Here is a 26,799-nt window from a genome sequence, read left to right as displayed (position 1 = left end):
AACTGTAGCTGTGATATCTTTCACTTAGATGTTTGAGGTTGCATTGAGTAAGTAAAGCTGGAAAAAATATTGGTTTGTGTGTTTTCATTTAAGGGTGTAAAGCAAAACAAAATGGGAATATTTCGAAGGGGGGGATTCTTTTCTGTACCAACTGTAAATGTAAAAATCATGCCTCTGTGCTTTCTTAATGTAGAGGAGAGAGAAAAAATGCCAGCTAATTCATTGAGCTCAGCGTTATCAGTTGTCCCTGATTGTGAATCTGGTTGAAGCAAAAACCTGAAGCCACAGTGGGCCCCCCGGACCGACTTTGAGAACCCCGGGTTTAGACAGTGTGTTTAAAATGATCTTTCCATCCCAGCTCCCTGTTTCATTCCTTTCTTGATTTTATTGTAGGTGATTAATGAGGTCTCCTTGACTGCAGATGAATATCTTCCTGAAGATGGCAGTGGATTAATTGTTGCGATCCAGGATCTTCCTGAACAGGAGTCTGTCTGTGTAGCAACAGCAACAGGAGATATCTTACTTTTTAATTTAAGCACTAATCAGGTACAGGTTTCCTTTTTTTTCATATAAATGTTATTTGGTTTTATAAGTTCCGCTACAATGACTGTATTACAGTGTATTCAGCTCACAACCGGTTATCACCTACTGCAACTGTAAATCTGCGTCGTCAATCAGCCACTGGGATGCTAAAGGTTTGAAAGTTTTAGATGATTAGAAAAAAGTCCACAGTCCTATTAAATTTTAGTTTGAGACGAAAAAATCAATACATAAAACCGTACGTTTTTGGGGGCTTTCGAGAAACTGAGTGAGGAGTCCAAGTGTCTGGGCTTTCGATTAAAAACTCACTGATCTTGACTTTGCTGACGATGCTGTGATCTTCACGGAGTCAATGGAGGCTCTGATTGGGGCACTCGAGAGACTGAGTGAGTGGTCTGAGTGTCTGAGCTTGTGAGGGTCCTGATAAAAACCAACATCCAGGCCTTTAATGACCTCTTGGGCACGGCCATCAGCAGTGCGTCTGTCTGTGGAGAGAGTGTCGACCTCGTCATTGAGAGGTTTACTTACCTCGGCAGTGACATTCATGTGACTCTGGCGACTCTTCCTATGACGTCAGTAGACGGATTGGGAGAGCATGTGGGGTCATGAGGTCACTGGAAAGGGATGTGTGACGCTTTCGATATCTCTACAAAATGATGAAGGTCCAAGTCTTTAAAGTCCTGGTGCTTCCTATTTTGCTAGAGTATATGGTTACAAGACATGGAGGCTATCCAGTGACCTGATATGAAGACTGGACTCCTTCATGTGTGTCTCTTCGGAGTATCCTTGGGTACCACTGGTTTGACTTTGTGTTGCTCCCGAATGAGGCACATTACCTGTATTGTGAGGTAGCGTCGGTTACGGCACTGCGGCCCTGAGGGGTGATCTGGCTTGCAGAATCCTCGTTGTTGAGGGCCTGAGTGTCTGGACTAGGCCGATGGGTGGGAGATTGGGTGGGAGACACCCAAGGGGAGATACCCATGTAACACCTGGCTGCAGCAGATAGATGGTCATTTCCAGAGGGTGGGACTGGTCCTCGTAGCTGCCTGGGGGGTTGCCAACCGGGATCCCGAGCTGTTTCGTTGTGTGGTGAGTGTGGCAACACGCTGTACATGCATGCCCCCACCCTGACCTGACCTATTTTATGCTAACACAATTGTGATGCGGTTACTGACAGATTCGTTGTGCTATTGTCAGAAAACTGTATGCTGTTTACCCTGCCATCACAAGTCACTGCAACTCAGAATAAAACGATAATAGTTTAGGACATTCAATTTATATATCATCTTATAGGGGACAGCTGAATTTTTATTATCTATTCTAATTATCTATGTAAAGCCAAATGGTTTATCATAACTAAGAAAATAACTTTGAGTGTGACATTAGCACACGTACAGAGAGCAAAATATTGGAGAATTCAGCTAGCCTAGTTATCAAAGCATCACAGACGTTAGCAGATGTTCAGCATCCATCCATCCATCCATCCATTTTCCAACCCGCTGAATCCGAACACAGGGTCACGGGGGGTCTCCTGGAGCCAATCCCAGCATGTTGAATTAAAAACAGCGTTAATAAATATCTGTCATATTATCAACAATTTTTTTTTTTTTTTTTAATTTTAAGTGATGTAGGGTATTCTTTTCCCAGTATATGGTCGGTGGATTAGGACTTTTCCAATTGAACAGAATAAGGTGATGCACTAGCAGGGTGGTAGATTGTTCACAGTTCATTGAAAACTCCAAATAGTGGTGTCATCGGTAAGGGATTACTGCACATTCATAAGTCCCAAAAATAAGTTAATCATATACAGGTGCATCTCAATAAATTAGAATATCATTGAAAGTGAATTTATTTCAGTAATTCAATTCAAAAAGTGAAACTCGGATTCATTACACACAGAGTGATCTATTTCAAGCGTTTATTTCTTTTCATTTTGCTGATTATGGCCTACAGGTAATGAAAACTCAAAATTCAGTATCTCAGAAAATTAGAATACAGTAATCCCTCCTCGATCGCGGGGGTTGCATTCCAGAACCCCCCGCGATAGGTGAAAATCCGCGAAGTAGAAACCATATGTGTGTATAGTTATTTTTATAGATTTTAAGCCCTTATAAACTCTCTCACACTGTTAACATTATTAGAGCCCTCTAGACATGAAATAACACCCTTTAGTCAAAAGTTTAAACTGTGCTCCATCACAAGACAGAGATGACAGTTCTTTCTCACAATTAAAAGAATGCAAACATATCTTCTCTTCAAACGAGCGCCGTCAGGAGCAGAGAATGCCAGAGAGAGAGAGAGAGCGCGCGCGAAAGAAAAGCAAACAATCAAAAAATCAATACGTGCTGTTGGGCTTTTAAGTATGCCGAATTACCGCGATAAAGTGGCCGGCTGCAAAGAAGGGAGCAATGTGAAGTCCGTATCCTCTAAACAAACAGCCCCTCTGCTCACACCCCCTCCGTCAGGCGCAGAGAATGTCAGAGAGAGTGAGAAAAGCAAACAATGAAGCACCGCGCGGGAAGCACATCGTATATCATTGAGGAGTTTTATTTAATACGTAATACATGCTCTGATTGGGTAGCTTCTAAGCCATCCGCCAATAGCGTCCCTTGTATGAAACCAACTGGGCAAACAAACTGAGGGAGCATGTACCATAAATTAAAAGACCAATTGTCGGCAGAAATCCGTGATATATATTTAGATATGCTTACATTTAAAATCCGTGATGGAGTGAAGCCGCGAAAGTCGAAGCACGATATAGCGAGGGATCACTGTATAATAATATATATATATATAAGACTAATATAATAATAAGACCAATATAATAATAATATATATAATAATATATAAGACCAATATTAAAAAAAAAAATTTATAATACAGAAGCGTTGGCCTACTGAAAAGTCTGTCCATTACACACTCAATACTTGGTCGGGGCTCCTTTTGCATGAATGACTGCATCAATGCAGCGTGGCATGGAGGTGATCAGCCTGTGGCACTGCTGAGGTGTTATGGAAGCCCAGGATGCTTTGATCGCTGCCTTCATCTCGTCTGTTGTTCCCAAGCGTGGAATATTCTCCCGTCAGAGCTGAACACGATCAGATATAGTGCCAACGTCAATTGATTTTTAAAGTATGTCCTCTGTCACTACTACATGGGTGCAGCCGCAGGGGACGGCCAGTAACTTTTATTAATGCTATTTGTTATTTCTCCAATATGCTTTCTAGTTTTCCAGTGTTTTTATTAATCCCATTTGGAAATTCAAATGCATACAGCAGCAGAAGCTTAAACACCAATAATACAGACTTACAAGATGAATAGTACAGCCAATCAATCAACCAATCGATAATGAATAAATAAAAATAAACTTAACAAGTACATCGATTGGAAGCATTGAATTGCCTGACAGCAGTGGGCAGAAAAGAGCCCCCTTAGCACACCTTGGTGAAATGAGCCTGTGGCTAAAAGTTCTCCATGAGAGCGTCTGCTGGACGGCATGGAGGGGATTTTTTTTTTCATGATGGCATTCAATTTTGCTGCCATCCTCTTTTCCACAACTGCTTCCAGTGTGTCCAGGGTTTGCCCTGTGATGGAGCAGGCTTTCCTGATATGTTTGTTCTTGTATTGTGTATCGTTGGTGCTCGGGTTGCTTCCTCGAGAGACTGCAGCATAGAACAACACAACACACTGGTTACTATGGATGGGGAGAACATTTCCAGCAACTTCACCCAAGTCTTCTTAGCAAGTCCAGTCTGCTGTGGCTCTTCTTGTCCAGTGCTGTTATGTTGTCCGTCCAGTCCAGTTTGTGAATCCTCAGGTACTTGTAGCTCTGCACCACTTCCATGTCCTCCCCTTAGTGGTGACTGGTCTCGGAGGCTTCTTGGCACACCACAAGTGCACCACCAGCTCTTTTTGTCCTTGCTGATGTTGAGTTGCAGGTTGGTGTCCCAGCACCATAAGACAAAGTCCTCCACAGCTTTCCTGTACTTTTTTTTTTTTTTTAATATAAAAATATTGGTTAAAGTTTGTTACTGCTTTTATGAAAATCATATTTTATTTTTCCTTTTTGATAGCTGGAATGTGTTGGAAGTGTGGACAGTGGATTGACTGGCATGAGCTGGAGTCCAGACCAGGAGCTGGTTCTCCTTATTACAGGTGGGTGCTGTTGGTGGAGAAATGCAAAGTCCAAAACTACCAAAAAAAAGGTAATTTGAATTCATAATAACCAATTTAAACATATGGCTAGTATCTTGCTTTAGGCTTCTTTACCTGCGACCATCAAGATTATTTGGTGTAAAATATAAGTAACAAAAAAAAAGTCTAAAGTCATAATACACAGCGGGGAAAATAAGTATTGAATAAATGTCTAATGGGGCTATTGCCATGAAATTTACACCAGATGTCGGTAACAACCCAAGTAATCCACACATACAAAGAAATCAAATAAATAAGTCCATAAATGAAGTGATGTGTAATAAAGTGGAATGACACAGGGAGTAAGTATTGAACACGCTTACTGAAATGTATTTCATACTTAGTAGAAAAGCCTTTGTTGGTGATGACAGCTTCAAGACGCCTCCTGTGTGGAGAAACGAGTTGCATGCTTTGCTCACGTGGAATTTCGGCCCAAACTGCCGTCAAATCTTAAACGTTCCGGTAGCCTCTTCTATGAACTCTGATCTTCAGTTCTTTCCATCGATTCTCAATTGGATTCCAGTCGGGTGATTGACTGGGCCGTTCTAGCAGCTCCTTTATTCTCTTTCTCTGACACCAACTGGGAGTTTCCTTGGCTGTGTGTTTGGGATCCTTGTCTTGCTGAAGTGTCCCCCCTCATTTCATCTTCTTCAGTATCCTGGTAGATGGCAGCAGATTCTTATCAAGAATGTCCTGCTACATTTCTCCATTCATCCTTCCTTCATTTATATGAAGTCTGCCAGTATTTTGGGGTGATGTGCAGAGCCATTTCACCTCCAAATACGGCGTGTGGCAATGACATCCAAAGAGTTCGATTTTGCTCTTCTCTGACCAGACTCTACTCTCCCAGTATTTCATTGGCTTGTCCAAATATTGTGCAGCAAACTTTAAACGAGCTTCAACGTGCTTTTTCTTCAGCAGTGGAGTCTTACGAGTTGAGTGTCCATAGAGGCCATGGCGGTGGAGTGCATTACTTCTTATTTTTTTTTAAACAACTGGACCTGCTAATTCCAGGGTCTTTCTGAAGCTCTCGGCGAGTGGTCCTTGGCTCTTGGACATACTCTTCTGATTCTTCTTTTGACAGAAATCTTGCAAGGAGCACCTTGTATGGTGACATGATGTTCTTTCCACTTCCGGATTACGGCCCCAACGGTGCTCACTGGAACATTCAGAAGTTTAGAAGTCCGTCTGTCACCAATGCCATCAGGATGTTTGTGAAGTTCTTGAGAGAGCTCTTTGCTTTTACCCTCATGAGGTCCTTCTTGTGTGACCCCTTGGTAATGACAGGCCATCAATTAGGACTAAAGCAGCTGATATTCATGTGCACTGATGGGAGGCTATCAGGATTGACAGACGTCAGCTGCTTTCTTGGCTTTCCAGGCCGTTTTGCACCTCCTTTTCTTCACGTGTTCAATACTTACTCCCTGTGTCATTCCACTTTATTACACATCACTTCCTTTATGGACTTATTTGTTTTGATTTCTTTGTATGTATGGATTACTTGGGTTGTTACCGACATCTGGTGAAAATTTCATGTCAATAGCCTCATTAGAAATATATTTCCCGAGACAAATGTTGATATGTTCAATACTTCCTAGCTAGCCGACGCCCGTTGTAGCATACGGCAGTGTAAGAATAGGAACGGAAATTGGTGCATTGCTTTCATCAAACGTTTGTGCCAAGAATATTTTTATTTATATAGCACAGAAATAACCCACTGATAGGAACAGGCAGTTGCCGGATCCCGGAATAGAGATGATATTGTACAAAAAACCCGTCGACAGAGAAGATACTGTCGTTCATTTTATAACAAAGGCTTAGGAAACAACCGTCACAATATAACAAAAATAGCAAGGTGTACGGGAGGCCACAGGCAGCATGGGGAAGGGTTTGGAAGAGGACGAATAGGAATCGAGGAATGCCGTGTCGGCTGCGTGTGGGCGGGACCGGTTTTGAAGAGGAAGGAACGCGGTAGTCCAAAGGAGGAATAGGAATCGAGAAAAGCTGCATGGGGGTGTATGGGAGGCCACAGGCAGCGTGGGGAAGGGTTTGGAAGAGCACGAATAGGAATCGAGGAATGCCGTGTTGGCTGCATGTGGGCGGGACTGGTTTTGAAGAGGAAGGAATTCGGTAGTCTGAAGGAGGAATAGGAATCGAGAAAATCGGCGTGGGGGTGTATGGGAGGCCGCAGGCAGCATGGGAAAGGGTTTAGAAAAGGAGGAATAGGAATCGAGAAATGCCATGTCGGCTGTGTGTGGGCGGGATCGGTTTTGAAGTGGAAGCAGGATGAACCAGAAGAGAAATGTATATAAGAGATTTTCCCCGCTGTAAAGTGGGTTCAGAAAGTATTCAGACCCTTAATTTTTTCACATTTTGTTTATGTTGCAACCTATTAAAATCATTTTAATTCATTTTCCCCCACACACTTATTACCTCAAGTGACATAGCAAAAACATGATTTTAGATATTTTAATACATTTTTTGTAGGTTATTAATGTGCCATCCATTGTTGTAAATAATTATTCCCATGGAAAAATAACTTCAAATTTGTGAATATCTGTTAAATTGATGAGGGGAAAAAAACTTTGCTCTGTGATATTTTATATTCTTGGTTAATTACCTTTTAATTGCTTTAGTGATTGTAATCTATTGATTATAAATGTATGAGCTATTACATCTTTTCACTTGTGGCAATCAACTTTTGCTACCCATCCTAATAAACTTGCTGAACAAACAATTCAATTGTTTACCTCTTTTGTAAGTCGCTTTGGATAAAAGCATCTGCTTCTCAAATACACGTAAATGTAAAATGACTTGGCTTGTGTCCTTTTTGTTTGTAGGCCAACAGACCATCATCATGATGACAAAAGACTTTGAGCCCATTACTGAAGAGAAAATTCATCAGGATGAGTTTGGTGAAGGTGGGTTCCTACTAAGATTTCCATACGGTACTCGTACATTAACCCTTTGATGTGCATGTGCTTCTTTTTAAAGTACTGACTAGTCTGCTTTTCAGTGAACTGTAAATTGAGAAAAATGTTGTATAGCATTGTTTTACTTTTTTAGAGTAATGATGGGACAATCTATTCATTTTATACACCTAGGTAGTCCCATAAAGACTGCAAGCAACCAAAGTCTTTTCTGGAAACATCAGAAACAAGTCCTAAATCAGCCTTGGCAGTGCGGGCCCACTGAGCTTTAATAAATACTCGTCAACTTGTGCAGTTGAATTGCATTAGTGAGGCTGTGTTTTAATAGCAATGTTTAGTAAAAGCTTTGAAAATTTTCATAAGATGCAGCTTTATGAGAATAATACATATGACTATAGAAGAAAAGGCAGAGCAAGATCTCATTCTTAAGAGACTGCGTTCATTTAATGTGAGTAGTGACATTTTTCACATCACTCTGCGATGGCCGAGATGATGTGCTGGTCTGGTAACATCACACCACCAAATCAGCAAGTTTTTTTGAAAAGGCAGGGTCAGTTAAAGGACACATTCTGGACCCCTTGGGGGTCATAGCAAAGGAGTGAATGAAGACAAAACTGAGTGCCATTATGAACAATGCCACACATCCTCTCACTGACACACCAACACTGAGGACTTTTAAGCCAGCGAGTCATTCAGCTGAAGTGTGTTAAGAAATGCGACTAGGGGTCCTTTATACAAACAGCCATACTCCAGACTTCTTTCTTTCTTAGTGACCCGACATTTGTGCGATAGACATATGAGCGCCGACAAAATAGCACCCATTAAAACGCGGCATCAAAATCGCGAAAGTTTCATTAAATATGAATTACTAGTTTAAAGCATATATAATAATGTTTATTTTAGAAGTCAGTATTATGACACACGGCACGCAGATAGTCCTTAAGATCACACCCTGCATATGTAGGAAGAATTGCAGCAAGACGTCTTGATAGTATTTTGACTGCCTGACTGCTGGTAATTCCGCTTTGTATACGATGCGTTATGCCAACCCTCGACTGAGTTATTTGTTCGCGGCATGCCATCAGCAGTTATAACCTAGCACATAATGTGTACATAATGCGCACGTACGCGTCCCACTCTCTTGGCCTCTCTCGCGATTTTGTCGGCGCTCATTTGTCCGTTGCAGTTTTGTTGGCGCTGATATGTCTATCGCGCTTTTGTCGGTGAACCTTCTTTCTTATCCACCCACCCATCCATCCATCCATCGAGCTTCTGCAAAAAGCCAAATTTATTTTAGTTCTATCTACAGTATCTCACAAAAGTGAGTACACCCCTCACATTTTTGTAAATATTTGATTCTATCTTTTCATGGGACAACACTGAAGATATGAAACTTTGATACAATGTAAAGTAGTCCGTGTACAGCTTGTATAACAGTGTAAGTTGCTGTCCCCTCAAAATAACTCCGCGCACAGACATTACGTTTTTAGACTCCTTAACACCAGGCTGCCCCCTGGGACCTTCCACACGACCTCAACCACCTCTAAAAACAGAACTTTTATACATGAAAACCACAGTCCTGCAAAGATGAGTGTGCATGCAGAAAAAAGCTGAAAATCTCATACTGACCTTTAAGGATTTTGTCTCTCTTTATCCTTCTGCTGTGAAACATTCTGACCTGTCATTGTTTACACACGTCTTAAACAACTATTATTATACACTGATAATCTCTGTATTATCTATATCTATTATTTATTATTTATTTATTTATTATATTACATATCTTACACATCAATATTGCTGCTACTTCTTTGTCCTATCTTTGCACAATGTCTTGTCTTGTTTGTGTTTTAATCTTTAATTTTTAAAGTTTTAAATTTTTAATTCTATTTTTAATTTATTATTTGCACGTCATGTTGTTACACTGTGGACCCTGAGTTTCGCAATTTCGTCTATCTGTATACTTGCATATGGTTGAGATGACAATAAAGTAACACTTTGACTTTGATTAATGTCTAAACCACTGCCATCAAAAGTGAGTACACCCCTAAGTGAAAAATGTCCAAATTGTGCCCAAAGTATCGATATTTTGTGTGGCCACTATTATTTTGCAACACTGCCTTAACCCTCTTGGGCATGGAGCTCACATGAGCTTCACAGGTTGCCACTCCTCCATGACATCACGGAGCTGGTGGATGTTAGAGGCCTTCCGTTTCAGGATGCCCCACAGATGCTCAATTGGGTTTAGGTCTGGAGACATGCTTGGCCAGTCCAGCACCCTTACCCTCAGTTTCTTTAGCAAGGCAGTGGTCGCCTTGGAGGTGTGTTTAGGGTCGTTGTCATGTTGGCATACTGCCCTGTGGCCCAGTTTCCAAATAGAGGGAATCATGCACTGCTTCAGTTTGTATCAGTACATGTTGGCATTTATGGTTCCCTCAGTGAACTGTAGCTCCCCAGTGCCGGCAGCACTCATGCAGCCCCAAACCATGACACTTCGACCACCATGCTTGACTGAAGACAAGACACACTTGTCTTTGTACTCTTCACCTGGTTGCCGCCACACACGCTTGACACCATCTGAACCACATAAGTTTATCTTGGTCTCATCAGACCACAGGACGTGGTTCCAGTAATCCATGTCCTTAGTCTGCTTGCCTTCAGCAAACTGTTTGCATCATCTTTAGAAGAGGCTTCCTTCTGGGACGACAGCCATGCAGACCAATTTGGTGCAGTGTGCGGCGGGCAAATGGTCTGTGCACTGACAGGTTGACCCCCCACCACTTCAACCTCTGCAGCAATGCTGGCAGCCCTCATACGTCTATTTTCAAAAGACAACCTCTGGATATGACGCTGAGCACGTGCACTCAACGTCTTTGGTCAACCATGGCGAGGCCTGTTCTGAGTGGAACCTGTCCTGTTAAACCTCTCGCTGTATGGTCTTGGCCACCGTGCTGTAGCTCAGTTTGAGGGTGTTGACAATCTTCTTATAGCCTCGGCCATCTTTATAGAGAGCAACAATTCTTTTTTTTTTCAGATCCTTGGAGAGTTCTTTGCCATGAGGTGCCATGTTGAACTTCCAGTGACCAGTATGAGAGAGTGTGTGAGCGATAACACCAAATTTAACACACCTGAGACCTTGTAACACTAATGAGCCACATGACACCGGGGAGGGAAAATGGCTAATTGGGCACAATTTGGACGTTTTCACTTAGGGGTGTTACTCACTTTTGTTCCCACCGTTTTAGACATTAATGGCTGTGTGTTGAGTTATTTTGAGGGGACAGCAAATTTACACTGTGATACAAGCTGTACACGGACTACTTTACATGTACAAGTATATAATAGAGAGAGAGATAGCAGAACACGGAGTGACATTACACAATGAAAAAATCTAGAGTAGTATTGCACACTGTGTTGCTCATGTGACGACATTCTTTACTCAACTAAACAATTCCTAATCCACCCTCCATAACTGAATGTGAAGGTCATGTGCTGCATCATCTGACATTAGAAAACCATCAATTTACCATAAATGTCATAATAATTCATTAAGGTGTGATTTATAAGCTCAACACAATTTGAAAAAACAAAATAACTTTTCTTGCAGGCAAATTCATCACAGTTGGATGGGGCAAGAAAGAAACTCAGTTTCATGGCTCAGAAGGGAAACAAGCTGCTCAAAAGAAGAAAATGGTAGGTTTGTCTCCATGTTTTAGGACTTTTTTGGCACGACATCACAAGCTTGCCGTGGGTAAATTTCTAGACAATTCAATTTGGTTTTCTTTATGCCTACATGGACAATGAATACTCATTTCTTTGCTCCAATATATTAGATACCTCGGTTTCTAGATGCTCTTTCAGTGCCCCTTTATAAATAGTGCATAAAGGGTGGTCCAGATCTAATTATGCAAGTTTTAATACAATGCAAGACAAAAGAATTGTTCAAAATATCTTGTAATAAATGAAAATGGACTTACATTGAATTAATTCACTGATTTTCAATGTAATGTCCCACGTGTCCTCCATTCAGTTGGATACAGGCTCGGAGTCTTCTGGCTAGAGCATCACAGGAACACAGGAACTTTCCTGAACTCCTCAACAATTGCCAGGCACAGATCCTCCAATCTGTCAATAAGATGTGTGTGGACCTCGTCCTTAAGATATCCCTAAAGAAAAAAGTCTGGTGGGGTAAGGTCAGGCGACCATGGAGGCCACTCAACAGGCCCTTGATGTCCTAACCGCCGGTTTGCAAGCTGTTGGTCAAGGAAGTTCCTCACGTTTATCGCAAAGTGAGGTGGAGCCCCGTCCTGTTGCTACCACATATGGTTGAAGTTCTGTCTGTTCTGCAGTTCTGGGATGACATCCTTCACAAGCAGGTTGAGGTACCTGTCCCCTGTGACATTTTCTTCAAGGAAATACAGGCCAACGATACCATAAGACGACACACCAGCCCATACCATCACTCCCGAGGACTTGTGTTCGACTTCAATGGTAATGTGGGGTTTGTCTGCATGCCAAAAGACACAGTTGTCAGATATCTGGAAAATGGCCTCATCAGTCCCCACCACATTTCGAGTCCCTTCCAATCTTGCCAGCCACGCTTCCGAAAACTCAGTCCTCCTGTCGAAGTCGTCCTCATTGAGAGCATGAAGAAGTCCTGGATGTTAGGGCGTATTTTTCATTCATTTCATTCACTTTGATTTATGCGGGGACGATTCCAGTTCGGCGCGAAGACGATTCTTCATGTCGTCAGTTCGCATACTTCTCGATGGTCCGGGATTTTTTGGGTGATTGGCGCTACCAGTCCGGTCAAACATTTCGTTGATTTGGTAGATCGTGTTCCTATGCAGTGCAGGCGCTCCAAATTCCTCCAACATCCTGCACTTCGGAAACATTGGCCATTATCGAGAAAAGGCGAACACATCGCGCCTGCTTTTCGACTGACAACCGTCTTCCTGCTATTTTGGAATGCAGGGAAGGTGCTGCCATCTATCGGCAACAAAAATAATTTTTTGTGAATTCTTTGTGTAATAAACTTAATAAAGTTATAGTGTAATGAAAATTGCATAATTAGATCTGGTGGAGTGCCCTCTCAGGGTTGGGGGAGAGATCCTGCCCCAAGTGGAGGAGTTCAAGTATCTCGGGGTCTTGTTCACGAGTGAGGGAAGAATGGAGCGCGAGATCGGCAGGTGGAGCGGTGCAGCATCCGCAGTGATGCGGGCTCTGCATCGGTCTGTCGTGGTGAAAAAGGTGCTGAGCCGTAAGGCAAAGCTCTCAATTTACCAGTCGATTTACCTTCCTACCCTCACCTATGGTCATGAGCTATGGGTAGTGACCGAAAGAACGAGATCGCGAATACAAGCGGCTGAAATGAGTTTCCTCCGCAGGGTGTCTGGGCTTTCCCTTAAAGATAGGGTGAGAAGCTCAGTCATCCAGGAGGGGCTCAGAGTAGAGCCGCTGCTCCTCCGCATCGAGACGAGTCACATGAGGTGGCTCGGGCATCTGATCAGGATGCCTCCTGGACGCCTCCCTGGTGAGGTGTTCCGGCACGCCCAACGGGAGGAGGCCCGGGGAAGACCCAGGACACGCTGGAGGGACTATGTCTCCGGCTGGCCTGGGAACATTGGGATTCTCCGGAAGAGCTGGAAGAAGTGGGGGGAGAGGGAAGTCTGGGCCTCTCTGCTTAAGCTGCTGCCCCCGCGACCCGACCTCGGATAAGCGGAAGAGAATGGATGGATGGATGGATGGATCTGGACCACCCTGTACTTTTTCCCCTCTAGCTTATCAAAGTAAGCTACCCCTTGTGTCCTAATGCCCAAGAGATTATCATGTTAAAATTAAATTTTAAGTTCTGTTTGAGCATAAAGCACCACCTTCCATATAATTTCCTATTCTTTTTTTTTTTTTACTCCTTTGCTGAAAATTGTACTCCTTAAAAACCTAAAAAGCTGAATTTCTATCCAAACCAATGGCTTTCTATAATGTAGTGAAGTTTCACAGTGCTTTACTTATAGGAGGTTATCGAGTGAAAATGAGATTCATGAATGTGGTGTATGTGAAGTAGCTGGCACAAGAATTGCAAAATTAAATAAACTGGAACTCCAAAACCCGCCTCAAGTGCATTTTTCTTTTTCCGGGATTCATCATTGACTTTGGATGAAAATTTAAATAGCATGATCCTTCTCAAATACACACGTGGACAAAATTGTTGGTACCCTTCAGTCAATGAAAGAAAAACTCAAAATGGTCACAGAAATAACTTTAATCTGACAAAAGTAATAATAAATAAAAATTCTATGAAATTTAACCAATGAAAGTCAGACATTGATTTTCAACCATGCTTCAACAGAATTATTTAAAAAATAAACTCATGAAACAGGCCTGGACAAAAATGATGGTACCCCTAGAAAAGACTGAAAATAATGTGACCAAAGGGACATGTTAATCCAAGGTGTGTCCACTAATTAGCATCACAGGTGTCTACAATCTTGTAATCAGTCAGTGGACCTATATATAGGGCTCCAGGTAGTCACTGTGTTGTTTGGTGACATGGTGTGTACCACACTCAACATGGACCAGAGGAAGCAAAGGAAAGAGTTGTCTCAGGAGATTAGAAAGAAAATTATAGACAAGCATGTCAAAGGTAAAGGCTATAAGACCATCTCGAAGCAGCTTGATGTTCCTGTGACTACAGTTGCACATATTATTCAGAAATTTAAGATCCATGGGACTGTAGCCAACCTCCCTGGACGTGACTGCAGGAGGAAAATTGATGACAAATCAAAGAGACGGATAATACGAATGGTAACAAAAGAGCCCAGAAAAACTTCTAAAGAGATCCAAGGTGAACTTCAAGCTCAAGGAACATCAGTGTCAGATCGCACCATCCGTCGTTGTTTGAGCCAAAGTGGACTTCATGGGAGACGACCAAGGAGGACACCATTGTTGAAAACAAATCATAAAAAAGCCAGACTGGAATTTGCCAAACTACATGTGGACAAGCCACAAAGATTCTGGGAGAATGTCCTATGGACAGATGAGACAAAAATTGAACTTTTTGCCAAGGCACATCAGCTCTATGTTCACAGACGGAAAAATGAAGCATATCAAGAAAAGAACACTGTCCCTTCTGTGAAACATGGAGGAGGCTCTGTTATGTTCTGGGGCTGCTTTGCTGCATCTGGCACAGGGTGTCTTGAATCTGTGCAGGGTACAATGAAATCTCAAGACTATCAAGGGATTCTAGAGAGAAATGTGCTGGCCAGTGTCAGAAAGCTTGGTCTCAGTCGCAGGTCATGGGTCTTGCAACAGGACAATGACCCAAAACACACAAAACACCCAAGAATGGCTAAGAGGAAAACATTGGACTATTCTAAAGTGGCCTTCTATGAGCCCTGACCTCAATCCTATTGAGCATCTTTGGAAAGAGCTGAAACATGCCGTCTGGAAAAGGCACCCTTCAAACCTGAGACAACTGGAGCAGTTTGCTCATGAGGAGTGGGCCAAAATACCTGCTGAGAAGTGCAGAAGTCTCATTGACAGTTACAGGAATCGTTTGATTGCAGTGATTGCCTCAAAAGGTTGTGCAACAAAATATTAAGTTAGGGGTACCATCATTTTTGTCCAGGCCTGTTTCATGAGTTTATTTTTTTAAATAATTCTGTTGAAGCATGGTTGAAAAGCAATGTCTGACTTTCATTGGTTAAATTTCATAGAATTTTTATTTATTATTACTTTTGTCAGATTAAAGTTATTTCTGTGACCATTGTGAGTTTTTCTTTCATTGACTGAAGGGTACCAACAATTTTGTCCACATGTGGACATTATTATTGAGAAAAGTACACAATACTCCTTTTTTCATGTCTTAATTTTAGAAAAACCGTTTTAATATTTTATTTACCTCTAAAACCAGTTGTGTTATATGGGTTGGAGACGGTGGCACTGACCAAAATAGAGGTGGCAGAGTTAAAAATGTCAAGATTTGAATTGGGTGTGACAAGGATGGACAGAATTAGAAATGAGGACATTAGAGGGTCGGCTCAGGTTGGATGGTTGGACGACAAAGTCAGAGAGGCGAGATTGCGTTGGTTTGGACATGTGCAGAGGAGAGATGAGGGGTATACTGGGAAAAGGATGTTAACGATAGAGCTGTCAGGTAAGTGGAGAAGAGGAAGGCCTAAGAGAAGGTTTATGGATGTGGTGAGAGAGGACATGCAGGTGATGGGTGTGACAGAGCAAGATGTCGAGGAGAGGAAGATATGGAAAAAGATGATCTGCTGTGGCGACCCCTAACGGGGGCAGCTGAAAAAAGAAGAAAAAGATTGAGAAAAGCACACCAAACTAGTTTTTTCCTGTCTTATTAAAGCTATTTACCTCTAATACCAGTTATGTTATATGGGCCGGAGACGGTGGTACTGACCAAAAAACAGGAGACTGAGCAGGAGGTGGCAGAGTTAAAGATGTTAAGATTTGCATTGGGTGTGATGATGATGGAGGACAGGATTAGAAATGAGGACATTAGAGGGTCATCTCAGGTGGGACACTTAGGAGACAAAGTCAGAGACTCGAGATTGCATTGGTTTGGACATGTGAGGAGGAGAGATGAGTGGTATACTGAGAGAAGGGTGCTAAGGGTAGAGCTGCCAGGTAAGAGGAGAAGAGGAAGGCCTAAGAGAAGGTTTATGGATGTGGTGAGAGAGGACATGCAGGTGATGGGTGTGACAGAGCAAGAGGACGAGGACAGCAAGAGATGGAAGAAGATGATCCGCTGTGGCAACCCCTAACAGGAGCAGCCGAAAGAAGAAGATTAAACTCTAAAGCAGCGTAGTTTTAATGACAGAAAGGTTTTCAGAAAGACAATTACAGCAATGAAGCATTATACCTCTTGCTGACAGGCTTTAATTATAAAACCTAGGAATGTGTAATGCTTTAAAAAGCAGATGTGCTTAGCATGCAAAATAGTTTTCATTTTAACAAATCATTTGTTTGTCTGATAATTTTGGTTTGGAACTATACAGTTCATTGCATTTCTATGAATTAATGCTCACCACAGCTAAGAGGCAGTTATAATTCAGCCTTTTTTAAATGGATGTTTAACCACTTAGGGTTTGGGTCTGTTGCAGAGATGCCAAAATTTGAACTCCCCTTTCTCTGAAACAGTTTTCAATAAATAAATAAAAAGTTGTTTTTTCTTCTGTTTTTTAACCACATGATAGTTACTTTTGCTGCAGTGATATTCATTTTTTGGGGTCTTTATGTCGCCTTGTTAAGAGTTGTTTCTGGGAGAATCCTTTTATATTTTTGTTCCTGAATGAAAGCTCTTGTATACCAAGCAGCTCTTCTTTAAACTGTTCATTAGTCGTGAATGGCGGAAAAAAACACATCTGTTTTTCTGTTATTTTATCAAGGTCTCTGGCAGTTAACTACTATTTAAAGTGGGACTGATTGTATGTTTCTTAGCAAAGGCTGTGGGGAACAGCCCAGACACAGTCAGGTAGACATGGTTCTTGAAGCACCACACACTTTTTATTTACACTATTTACAAAGGTGGAACTTTACTTTAACTTTACTATTTACTTATTAAAGGTGGAACACACACACAACCCAGTGCCGCAGCACCAATCACCCCAAAGTCCAGGCATCTCTTCACAATGCCTTTACTTTTCAGGCCGCCTCTTTCCTCTCCTCCCGAGCTCTGTCCTCTTCCACCCGACTCCAGCCTCGAATGGAGGGAGGCGGCCCCTTTTATACACACCCGGATGTGTTTTAGGTGCTTCCCGGCAATCTTCCACCGGCACTCCCCAGTGTGGTGGAAGTACCGGCTCTGCATCCGGAAGCACTCTGGGTGTTCCTGATCCTCTTTCCCCCAGCACTTCCGGAAGTGCTGAGGTCCAGGGCTCCATAGGCGTCGGGGTGCCCCCTGGCGGTGACCACGGGCCCCTACAGGGCTGAGCTTCAAAGCTGTGTATCCGTGGTCCCCAAAGCCACCAGGGAGGTCATCCCCTTGTGGTCTGGAGGAGGCGCAAGTCCTCCTCTGATCTTCCTGGGCGTCCCGGCTGGGTAGCAGCCCCAGCCACTCGCCACAAGGTATAGCACAGGATAATATAAGCATAAACTGAATTGCTCAAAGTTAGGAACTCTTTCAGGTTTGACTTGTGATAGAGAATTATCTACCTTAATTAAAAGTACAAAGTGTTTATTTATTTGTCTCTCTGTTCACTATGTCTATATGTTATATGCCATTTGGTATGGGATTTGATAGCCTCTTTAAATTAGTATAAGTCATTTCAATTGTAAAAATGCTGTACTGTGCATTTGTGTTCAGTAATTCACTTAGGAGACGTGTGGCAGCTTATTATAAATGGAGTCAGTTTATTTTCAATGTATCTCTGAATAACAAAATTTCTTTCATTTAAATTTTATTCCTTGTTAATAGGCAGTGCAGCCAGCTCTACCATGGGATGATCAAAGGGTGCGTACCACATGGAGAGGAGATGGGCAGTTTTTTGCCATCAGTGCTATTTGTCCAGAAACAGGTATGTCCATTCAAGAAGAAAAAAAATAATTGAGAGATCTTTGCATCTTAATAACTTTTAATAAGTTTTTCATGTCCATAGCAAAGTAGAAAAAGTAATTAATGTATGAACTTAAGCTTGTATCTGGGATATCTGTTTTTTTTTTAGAACTAGGGGGCTTCACTCGCCAACCCCGTAGCCTATGCTACGCGCCAGCCACTTTGTGTCTCTGCCGCTCACGTATGTGGATTTCACTTTCACCAAACAACAGATCTTTTAATTCTCGCGCATACGCCTCTTCATTGGGAAGAAACATTACTATTCCCTGATGGCAACACGAATTAGACGATCTACAAGTCTCCGACTTAAAATTTGAATCCGAACAATATACAGGGGGTCCTCGGGTTACAACGTTTCGAGTTTACAATGCTCACTCCCATAAAAACTTAAAAAAATTGAGACATGAGAATGAATACAAGGTAATTACACTCATTTTTTACACTCATTTTTTCTGTTACTACAGTACAGTGTACAGTACAGTATATTTATGTCCTTTTCTTTTTTCTCAGGCTTAGATTTTGTGTTTTTATGTTTTAGATTATGATTTTGCAAATATGTTAAGATAGGTAAGTGACTTAGGCTAGAGTGTCTTTTGACTTGCACCAAAATTCGGGTTACATCACTGTTGTAGGAACGGAACTGTGTCGTCACCCGAGGACCCCCTGTATTGGATCTCTTTTCGCTGTTCCGTTATTTCACCGAGTAATCATTTCCATTTGTTTGCACTAATGCGATCTTTACTTTTAGTTTTTTTAAGACTTTTGAATTTTAGTACTTTCAGTATATTTAACCTGCTCTGCATGTGTATCTCGCCAACGTTTTTGAATTTTTTTACAATGTTCTACTTTGCCATCTACTCTTTGTCTTTTATTTCCGGCCCCGGTTGTGGTTAAATCTCTTGGCACAAAGTCTCGTCTCGCGGGACATGAAAGTATCTCTCTGAAAAAGTCACGTCTCGTCCCAGCCTAAAAAGTCTCATTTCGTCCCTGGAGTTTTTTATTATAATAGAGAGACTACAAAAATTGGTGTCTTCTCATGGCAGTGTGTGTAAGCACAACTGATGTGCAGCATGTCTTTGGAAAATTAATTTGTTACTTGAATCTAAAGATTCCTGCCTTCCTCTTGCCAAAGATAGCTGTGAACAAAACAGTATGGATAGCATTTAAAAAATAATAATAATATCCATCCATCCATCCAGTATCCAACCCACTATATCCTAACTACAAGGCCACGGGGGTCCGCTGGAGCAAATCTCAGCCAACACAAGGGCGCAAGGCAGGAAACAAACACCGGGCAGGGTGCCAGCCCACCCCAGATAATAATAATAGTGCATTTTATTTCAAGGCGCCTTTCTAAACACCCAAGGACACCATACAGATAATAAAATCATTAAACCAACAAAATCATGCATGTACACATACACATGTATCTATAGAACTGAAAATACAGCAATAAGAATACAGCCTAAGATCATGTAGTGTAAGCTAATCTAAATAAATCTTATGACGAGATGTGAAAATAGGTAGGGAATCTGTGACCCGAATGTTTTGTGGTAGTGAGTGCCAAAGACGAGGAGCACTACGGCTAAATGCCCTGGAGACCTCGGTGATCGGGCATGCGGGTTTGATGAGAAGACCAGCTGTAGAGGACCTAAGAGTGTGGTTAGGTGTACAAATATGTATGAGGTCAGAAATAAAAGACTTTCAAAAACGTTGGCGCGATACACATGCAGAGCAAGTTCAAGAATATGAAAGCAGTAAAATTCAAAAGTATCAGAAAAAAGAAAGTAAAGATCGCATTAGCACAAATAAATGGAAATTATTACTCAGTGAAATAACAGAACAGCAAAAAGAGATTGAATATATGGGCATAAGTGATATGTCAGAAGTGTGTAGATATTGTAAAACTTTAAAGTTTAAGTCGGAGACTTGTACGTTGGTGAATTCGTGTCGCCATCAGGGAAAAGTAGTGCTGCTTCCCAATGAAGAGGCGTATCCGCGGGAATTAAAAGACTGGTTGTTTGGTGAAAGTGAAATCCACAAACACTACAGGCAAAATATCCGAGTCTACAATAATCTTTTTACGTTCGCATCATTCAGTGCTCAAAACGTAGATTTACGTGATAATGGACCATACGCTATGAGAATCTTTGGTTCCGTAACATCTAAAGCTATAATAAGTTTAATTTCGAAGAAACCACGATTCGGTCAGGGTATATATTTATGATTACGGAGAAGCGATGCAACATAGAATTGAAAGAGTATGTAACAATTCCCATGAAAATAACAATCTCTTTAAGTTGTATATCCAGTTAACCAAACCTGGAGGTGGGCGATGCCCCGTAGTATTTATAAAAAATACTTTTTCATGAATAAAGATATGCAAAACATTGTTTGACAAATTACTCTTCATATTGTATAGGTGCTCGGAAAGTGCGAGTGTGGAACAGAGAGTGTGTTCTCCAATCAACCAGTGAGCAAGTAAATGGCTTGGAGCAGCCATTGTCTTGGAAGTAAGTGTGGTAGCGTTTTATTGTATTATATGCTAAAAATAGGAGGCCTGATGTATCTTTTGATTATGAAATGTTTAAACTGTGCCAACGCATTTGAGATAATCTCCCTACAGAAAAAAATTCAAACAAAATCACACAGGTATTTTTGGCAGATACTTTTAGATTTTGTGGTGTTGTTTTTTTATGGTAGAGTCCTAAGGTGGACCTATTTTTTCCCACTTTAACTTCGTTATGCTCTGTTGTGTAGGCCATAGCAGAGAACTTCAAATTTCCACACACCGCACTTTGATTTTATTTTTATGTTTATTTTCATTACAGTTTTGTGTGTGTTTCTTATAAATATGATAAAGAACATAACTAGCTTTTTCTTGCAAAGAACTTGTGTGTGTGTGTGTGTATTACATATTATTACTAGCAAAATACCCGCGCTTCGCAGCGGAGAAGTAGTGTGTTAAAGAAGCAATGAAAAAGAAAAGGAAACATTTTGAAAATAACGTAACATGAAAGTCACCAAAGCGCCGTGCAAACTCAGTGCGCAGTGCGTTCAGTTTATCAGCAAAGTGCGTATTTGGGAACACCGTAGTGACGACTTGGTTCAACATTACTTGGCAACAGGGAAAGTGGGGCAAGGTGAACTGGTGCATTTGTGTCTCCCATAAAAGCAGCTTCACTTCAAATCACTTTGTGATTGTGCACGGGTAAAAACGTCCGCTGAAGTGTCAGATTCTTATTTAATTCTTCTGCTTTCTGTATCTTCTGCATTGCATTCAGGTTACCCTGATGTTTTGTCTCATAGTGCCGTCTTAGATTAAATTCTGTAATTACAGCCACATTAGCTCCACAAATGAGACACACGGGTTCAGTAAACATATACTCAGCCTCCCATCGGTTTTAAAGGCTCTATTTTCAGAATCAACTTTTCTCTTCAGCATCGTGTGAGCTAGCTTCGCAATAACTTGCAGCATCATAAGCTAGACTTGATTAACGCGGTAAGTGTTCGGCAAGGCAGCTGAAGCGCTGCATTATGGGATCTGTAGTTTATTGTGTTACCAGCGCTTCATATACCCGGGCTTTAATAACAATAATACAGTATATAAAATGATCCGCTGGCGGATATAATTACACGCCGGGCCGGATGTGGCCCTTGAGTTTGACACATATGGACTAAATAGAACTTGAAAAGATATATTTTTTCAAATGTGATCGCAAATTCAGATAGAGTTGACGCACTACAGCCTGCATGCCTCAATTAGTCATCCTCCCTCGCTTTTACTTTTTACCGTTCATCTAATGAATACACTGAGTATGGCTTTACCAAAACAATCATTGATGGCGAATAAAGTATCCATTATTCGAGTATGTAGATCGGGATATATATATATACATATATATATACCCAGCGTATCGCAGGAGAAGTAGTGTGTTAAAAAGCTAGAAAAGAAAAGGGAACATTTTAAAAATAACGTAACATGACTGTCAATATACAGTATTTGTTTTGTGAGTGTTACTGAGTGTTGCTGTCATCAAGGATTTGATTATCATTATTTCTTTCAATCAGGTTCGTATTTGTAGGATGTGTTGTGTTCAAGTTACATTCCGTGTTTGTCAATCGTTGTAAAGATGACAGGTTTCATTCATCGATTCGTTTCTTACTGCATCAATAAACAGCTCGTCTTCTTCTTTATCTGAGACCTGACACACTGCATGCACGGGTTTTTTTTACACTGTCTTCCTTTAGCGGGACATTGACTTTTCCAACGTGTGCTTTGTTTCCACAGTAGCTGGATTTATGAATATGCTTGTATGTATCAGACGCTTCATATTTTTGCTGCCTTTTCAATTGTGTAATTGGTTTTGTTCAGCTCTTTGGAACTGTTGCTTTTATCTGTGCACTCGCGTCCAGTTCACGTGAGCCACTCGGTGTACATGCATCGAAGTTTCCCAGCTGTGCTGGTGCCATCTCGTGCTATGTCCATGGCTGTATTTAATGTTACCTTAGTCCTGGCACTTAAAACTTTCTCTCGCAGTTTCGCTGAGTTTGTGTCAAACACCACCCTGACCATCTCATCTTCCTCTCCATAAGCACAGTCCTTCACCCGTGAATATTTACCCGTGGCAGTTTGCTATTGGATTGCCGCTGACGGACGGCCTTATATGGGCAGGCACTAAATTACAAACGCCAGCGCAGCCTGTCTATGAACTTAATTTAAAGTGTAGGTTTACATCGTGCTTTGTTTCCGAAGTAGCAGAACTCGCTCGCTTCTTATTGTTTCGCTGCCTTCTCAATTATATAATGCATGTTTTCTTCAGCGCTTTTTGGAGGTCTTCCTGGTTTTCTATGTACTGCGTGATTACGTGGGAGGCGTGATGATGTCACACGAAACTCCGCCCCAAAGCGTTCAAGCTCATCTCCATTACAGTAAATGGAGAAAAACAGCTTCCAGTTATGACCATTACGCATAGAATTTCGATATAAAACCTGCCCAACTTTTGTAAGGAAGCTGTAAGGAATGAACCTGCCAAATTTCAGCCTTCCACCCACTTGGGAAGTTGGAGAATTAGTGATGAGTGAGTGAGTGAGTGAGTGAGTGAGGGCTTTGCCTTTTATTAGTATAGATTTGGCAGGTTCTAAATATATACACCAGTCGGCGCCATCTTGAAATAGTGATTAAGCTTTGTTATTGAGTTGTGTTCAGCAATGTTCAATTTCTAAATGGCGGTTTTATTTTTTTTTTCTCCTGTGTCATTTATACCAATGCAATGCTGGGTACTTTTATTAAACACTAGTCAAAGTTCCTGTTAGCCTGGTTTAATCCTTTGTGAAAGGCACTATATAGCGCCTGACCCGACACAGATTGGACACTTTAGACACTTGTAAAATAAAAGGATTTTTATTACTCTTCAGCTGGAGGGCACGTATTCCCCCCAGCCACAACACAGTCCCAAACACCAGTACAGCACAAGCACAAGCACTCTTCTCTTCCTTGGCACCACCACTCCTCCCTCACAACCTTGTCCTCCTCCACCCGACTCTGGCAGATGAGTGGTGGTTGCTGGCTCCCTTTTATAGGTCACCTGGAAGTATTACAGGTGTTTGATCACCAAGATCTGGCGGCACTTCCAGGTGTGATGAAGCTGTTGCCCACACGGGCTCAGGTGTCCCAAACACTGCACCCCTGGAGGTACCTGCGGGACCCAACAGGGCTGCCCCCAACTCCAATTCCCAGGGAGCCCTGTGGGAAACCGAGGCACTACACCAGCCCAGGCGGGTGGCCATCTAGCATCCAGGGGGAGGTATTGCACTGTCCAGGGCTGCTCCCCCTGAATACAGTGTGCATGGACGCCAGGTGCCTGTCACACCTTCTTTGTACCCATTTTTTTAATAATGTCATTTTCTAGCCCTCTTAATCTAGACCAGGGTCATGGGGGTGCACAGGCCTATCCCGGCTATCATAGGGCACAAGGAAGGAACAAACCCTCTGCAGGGCGTCAGCCCATCGCTGGGTAAACACAACACACACACACGGGCCAATTTATTGTCACCAGTTCACGTAACCTGCAGGTCTTTGAACTGTAAGAGAAAACCCACACAGACATGGGGAGAACATGCAGAGTCCAGCAGAGAGGACTTGTGACGTGAACTCTGGACTCCTTACTGTGGGTACTGTGTGCCACCATGCTTCCTTTTTAATAATGTAATATGTTTTAATACATTTTTTTTCTTTTTATTCCCATTTCAGACCTTCTGGAAGTTTGATTGCATCAGCACAGCGGAAACCCAACAAGTATGATATTGTGTTTTTTGAGAAAAATGGGCTTCTTCATGGAGAATTCACTCTTCCTTTCCAAAAGGATGAAGTTAAGGTAAGTGATTCCTGTATATGTAGACGGTCATGGCTTTTGACGCCTTGCTGCTCATGTATGCAGAGTGATAGGTTTTTAAAGGTTTCACTAAAACGTGCAACCAATAGCCCATGAACTAAATTAATACTTTGCACAGGTCTTTATAAATGAAGAAATAAATGAAATGCATCAGGCAGATATAAATTGAAGCTCAGAATTTACAGATTTTAAAGCGCCAGACAACAATGACAACAAGAACCTTTATTTCTATAGCACATTTTCATACAAATAATGGAGCTCAAAGTGCATTAAATGATGAAGAAAGAGAAAAAAGACAAAGTAAGCATTAAAATCAGAGAACAGTAATTAATATAGAATAAGAGTAAGGCCTGATGGCCAGGGAGGACAGGAAAAACAAAAAAAACTCAATGGCTGGAGAAAAAATAAAATCTGCAGGGGCCACAAGACCACCCAGCGCCCTCTGGGCATTCTACCTCACATAAATGATCAGTCCTCATTGTATTCAGGGTTCTCATGGAAGGACTTGATGATGACGGTCACGTGGACTTCTGGCCTTTAGTCCATGTAGGGACATCACGGTGCTTTGATCAGGTGGTGGTGGCGCAGGTTGCCACCACAGAAAACCAGAAAAAGAAACAGAAGAGAGAGTAGGGGTTAGTAGGGATTTTGAAGTCCCCATGAATAGTAATGATAATTAATTGAATATACAGAGCATCAGGGTTAAACTAAAATGAAGTTTTGAGAAAGCCATGTTAAAGTGGTGTTTTTAGCAGTTTTTTTAAGGGTGCTCCACCGTATCAGCCTGGCGAATTCCTATTGGCAGGCGATTCCATATTTTAGGTATATGATAGCAGAAGGCTGCCCACCTGACCACTTCTTTTAAGTTTAGCTCTTGGAATTCTAAGCAGACACTCATTTGAAGATCTAAGGTTAAGGTTTGGAGTGTAAGGTGAGAGACATTCTGAGATATAAGATGGAGCAGATTATTGAAGGCTTTCTAAAACATAGGAAGAATTTTAAGGTCAATTCTGAATGACACAGGTAACCAGTGTAGTGACGCTAGGATTGACGTGATGTGCTCAGATTTTCTTTTCCTAGTTAGGATTCTAGCAGCTGCATTTTGCACTCTTTGTAACTGATTTATGTCTTTTTTGGATGGTCCTGAGAGGAGTGCATTACAGTAATCTAGTCGACTGAAAACAAAAGCATGAACTCATTTCCCAGCATCTTTCAATGATATAAGATGTCTAACTTTTGCTGTATTTCTTAAGTGAAAGTCCTCGTGATCTGATTAATATGCGATTTAAAATTTAGGTCAGAGTCAATAGTTACCCCTAAATTATTTACCTCCGTCTTGACATTTAATCCTAATGCATCAAGTTTATTTCTAATATCCTCATTATATCTGTTATTGCCAATCACTAAAAATTTCAGTTTTCTCTTTGTTTAGTTTGAGAAAATTACTATTCATCCAATTAGAAACACAAGTAAGACATTGTGTTAGTGAAACAACAATGTCGGGGTCATCGGGGTGCTATTGATAAATACAGCTGTGTGTCATCAGTATAGCTGTGGTAGCTCACGTTATGCCCTGAAATAATCTGACCTAACGGAGGCATGTAGATCGAAAAGAGCAGCGGACCCAGGATAGAGCCTTGTGGAACACCATATAGAATATCAGGGGTCTTTGAAGTATAATTACCACAACTTACAAAGAATTTTCTACCTGCCAGGTATGATTCAAACCAATTTAAGACCCTACGAGAGAGGCCCACACACTGACTAAGGCGATTTCTAAGAATATTGTGATCAGTGGTATCGAATGCGGCACTCGGATCTAAGAGGATGAGAACAGATACACGGCCTCTGTCTGCATTTACCCGCAAGTCATTTACTACTTTAACAAGTGCAGTTTCTGTGCTGTGATTTGTTCAGAAACCCGACTGAAACTTATCAAGAATAGCATTGTTTATTGAGGTGGTCATTTAGCTGCATAATGGCTGCCTTCTCCAGAACTTTACTTAAGAAAGGCAGGTTAGAAATTGGTCTAAAATTTTCGAGGCATGCGTACTAGGGAATCCATTCCCGGACGGGTTTATCCATTCCCGGGAATTCGGGAATCCCGCATGTCATTCCCGGGAATCCCAGGCACCCGGGATTGACACAGTGCACGGGCATCTCACAT

At 41.7% G+C, this 26,799-nt stretch overlaps 1 protein-coding gene across 1 annotated transcript in view; it reads left to right on the top strand.

The window, feature by feature from the left end:
* elp1 (elongator acetyltransferase complex subunit 1) overlaps positions 1–26,799 on the top strand; it is a 210,443-nt gene that overhangs the window by 35,505 nt on the left and 148,139 nt on the right. The window contains exons 3-9 of the mRNA XM_039758179.1: positions 394–546; positions 4,614–4,695; positions 7,575–7,655; positions 11,272–11,357; positions 18,100–18,199; positions 20,660–20,750; positions 24,491–24,614. Of these exons, the coding sequence (XP_039614113.1) occupies positions 394–546; positions 4,614–4,695; positions 7,575–7,655; positions 11,272–11,357; positions 18,100–18,199; positions 20,660–20,750; positions 24,491–24,614 (717 nt within the window). The remainder of the gene's footprint in view (positions 1–393; positions 547–4,613; positions 4,696–7,574; positions 7,656–11,271; positions 11,358–18,099; positions 18,200–20,659; positions 20,751–24,490; positions 24,615–26,799) is intronic.

The sequence above is a fragment of the Polypterus senegalus genome, chromosome 7 (genome assembly GCF_016835505.1).
Source record: "Polypterus senegalus isolate Bchr_013 chromosome 7, ASM1683550v1, whole genome shotgun sequence".
Lineage (NCBI taxonomy): Eukaryota > Metazoa > Chordata > Cladistia > Polypteriformes > Polypteridae > Polypterus > Polypterus senegalus.
Note: the sequence above shows the minus strand (reverse complement) of the source record. Positions and strands in the feature narration are given on the sequence as shown.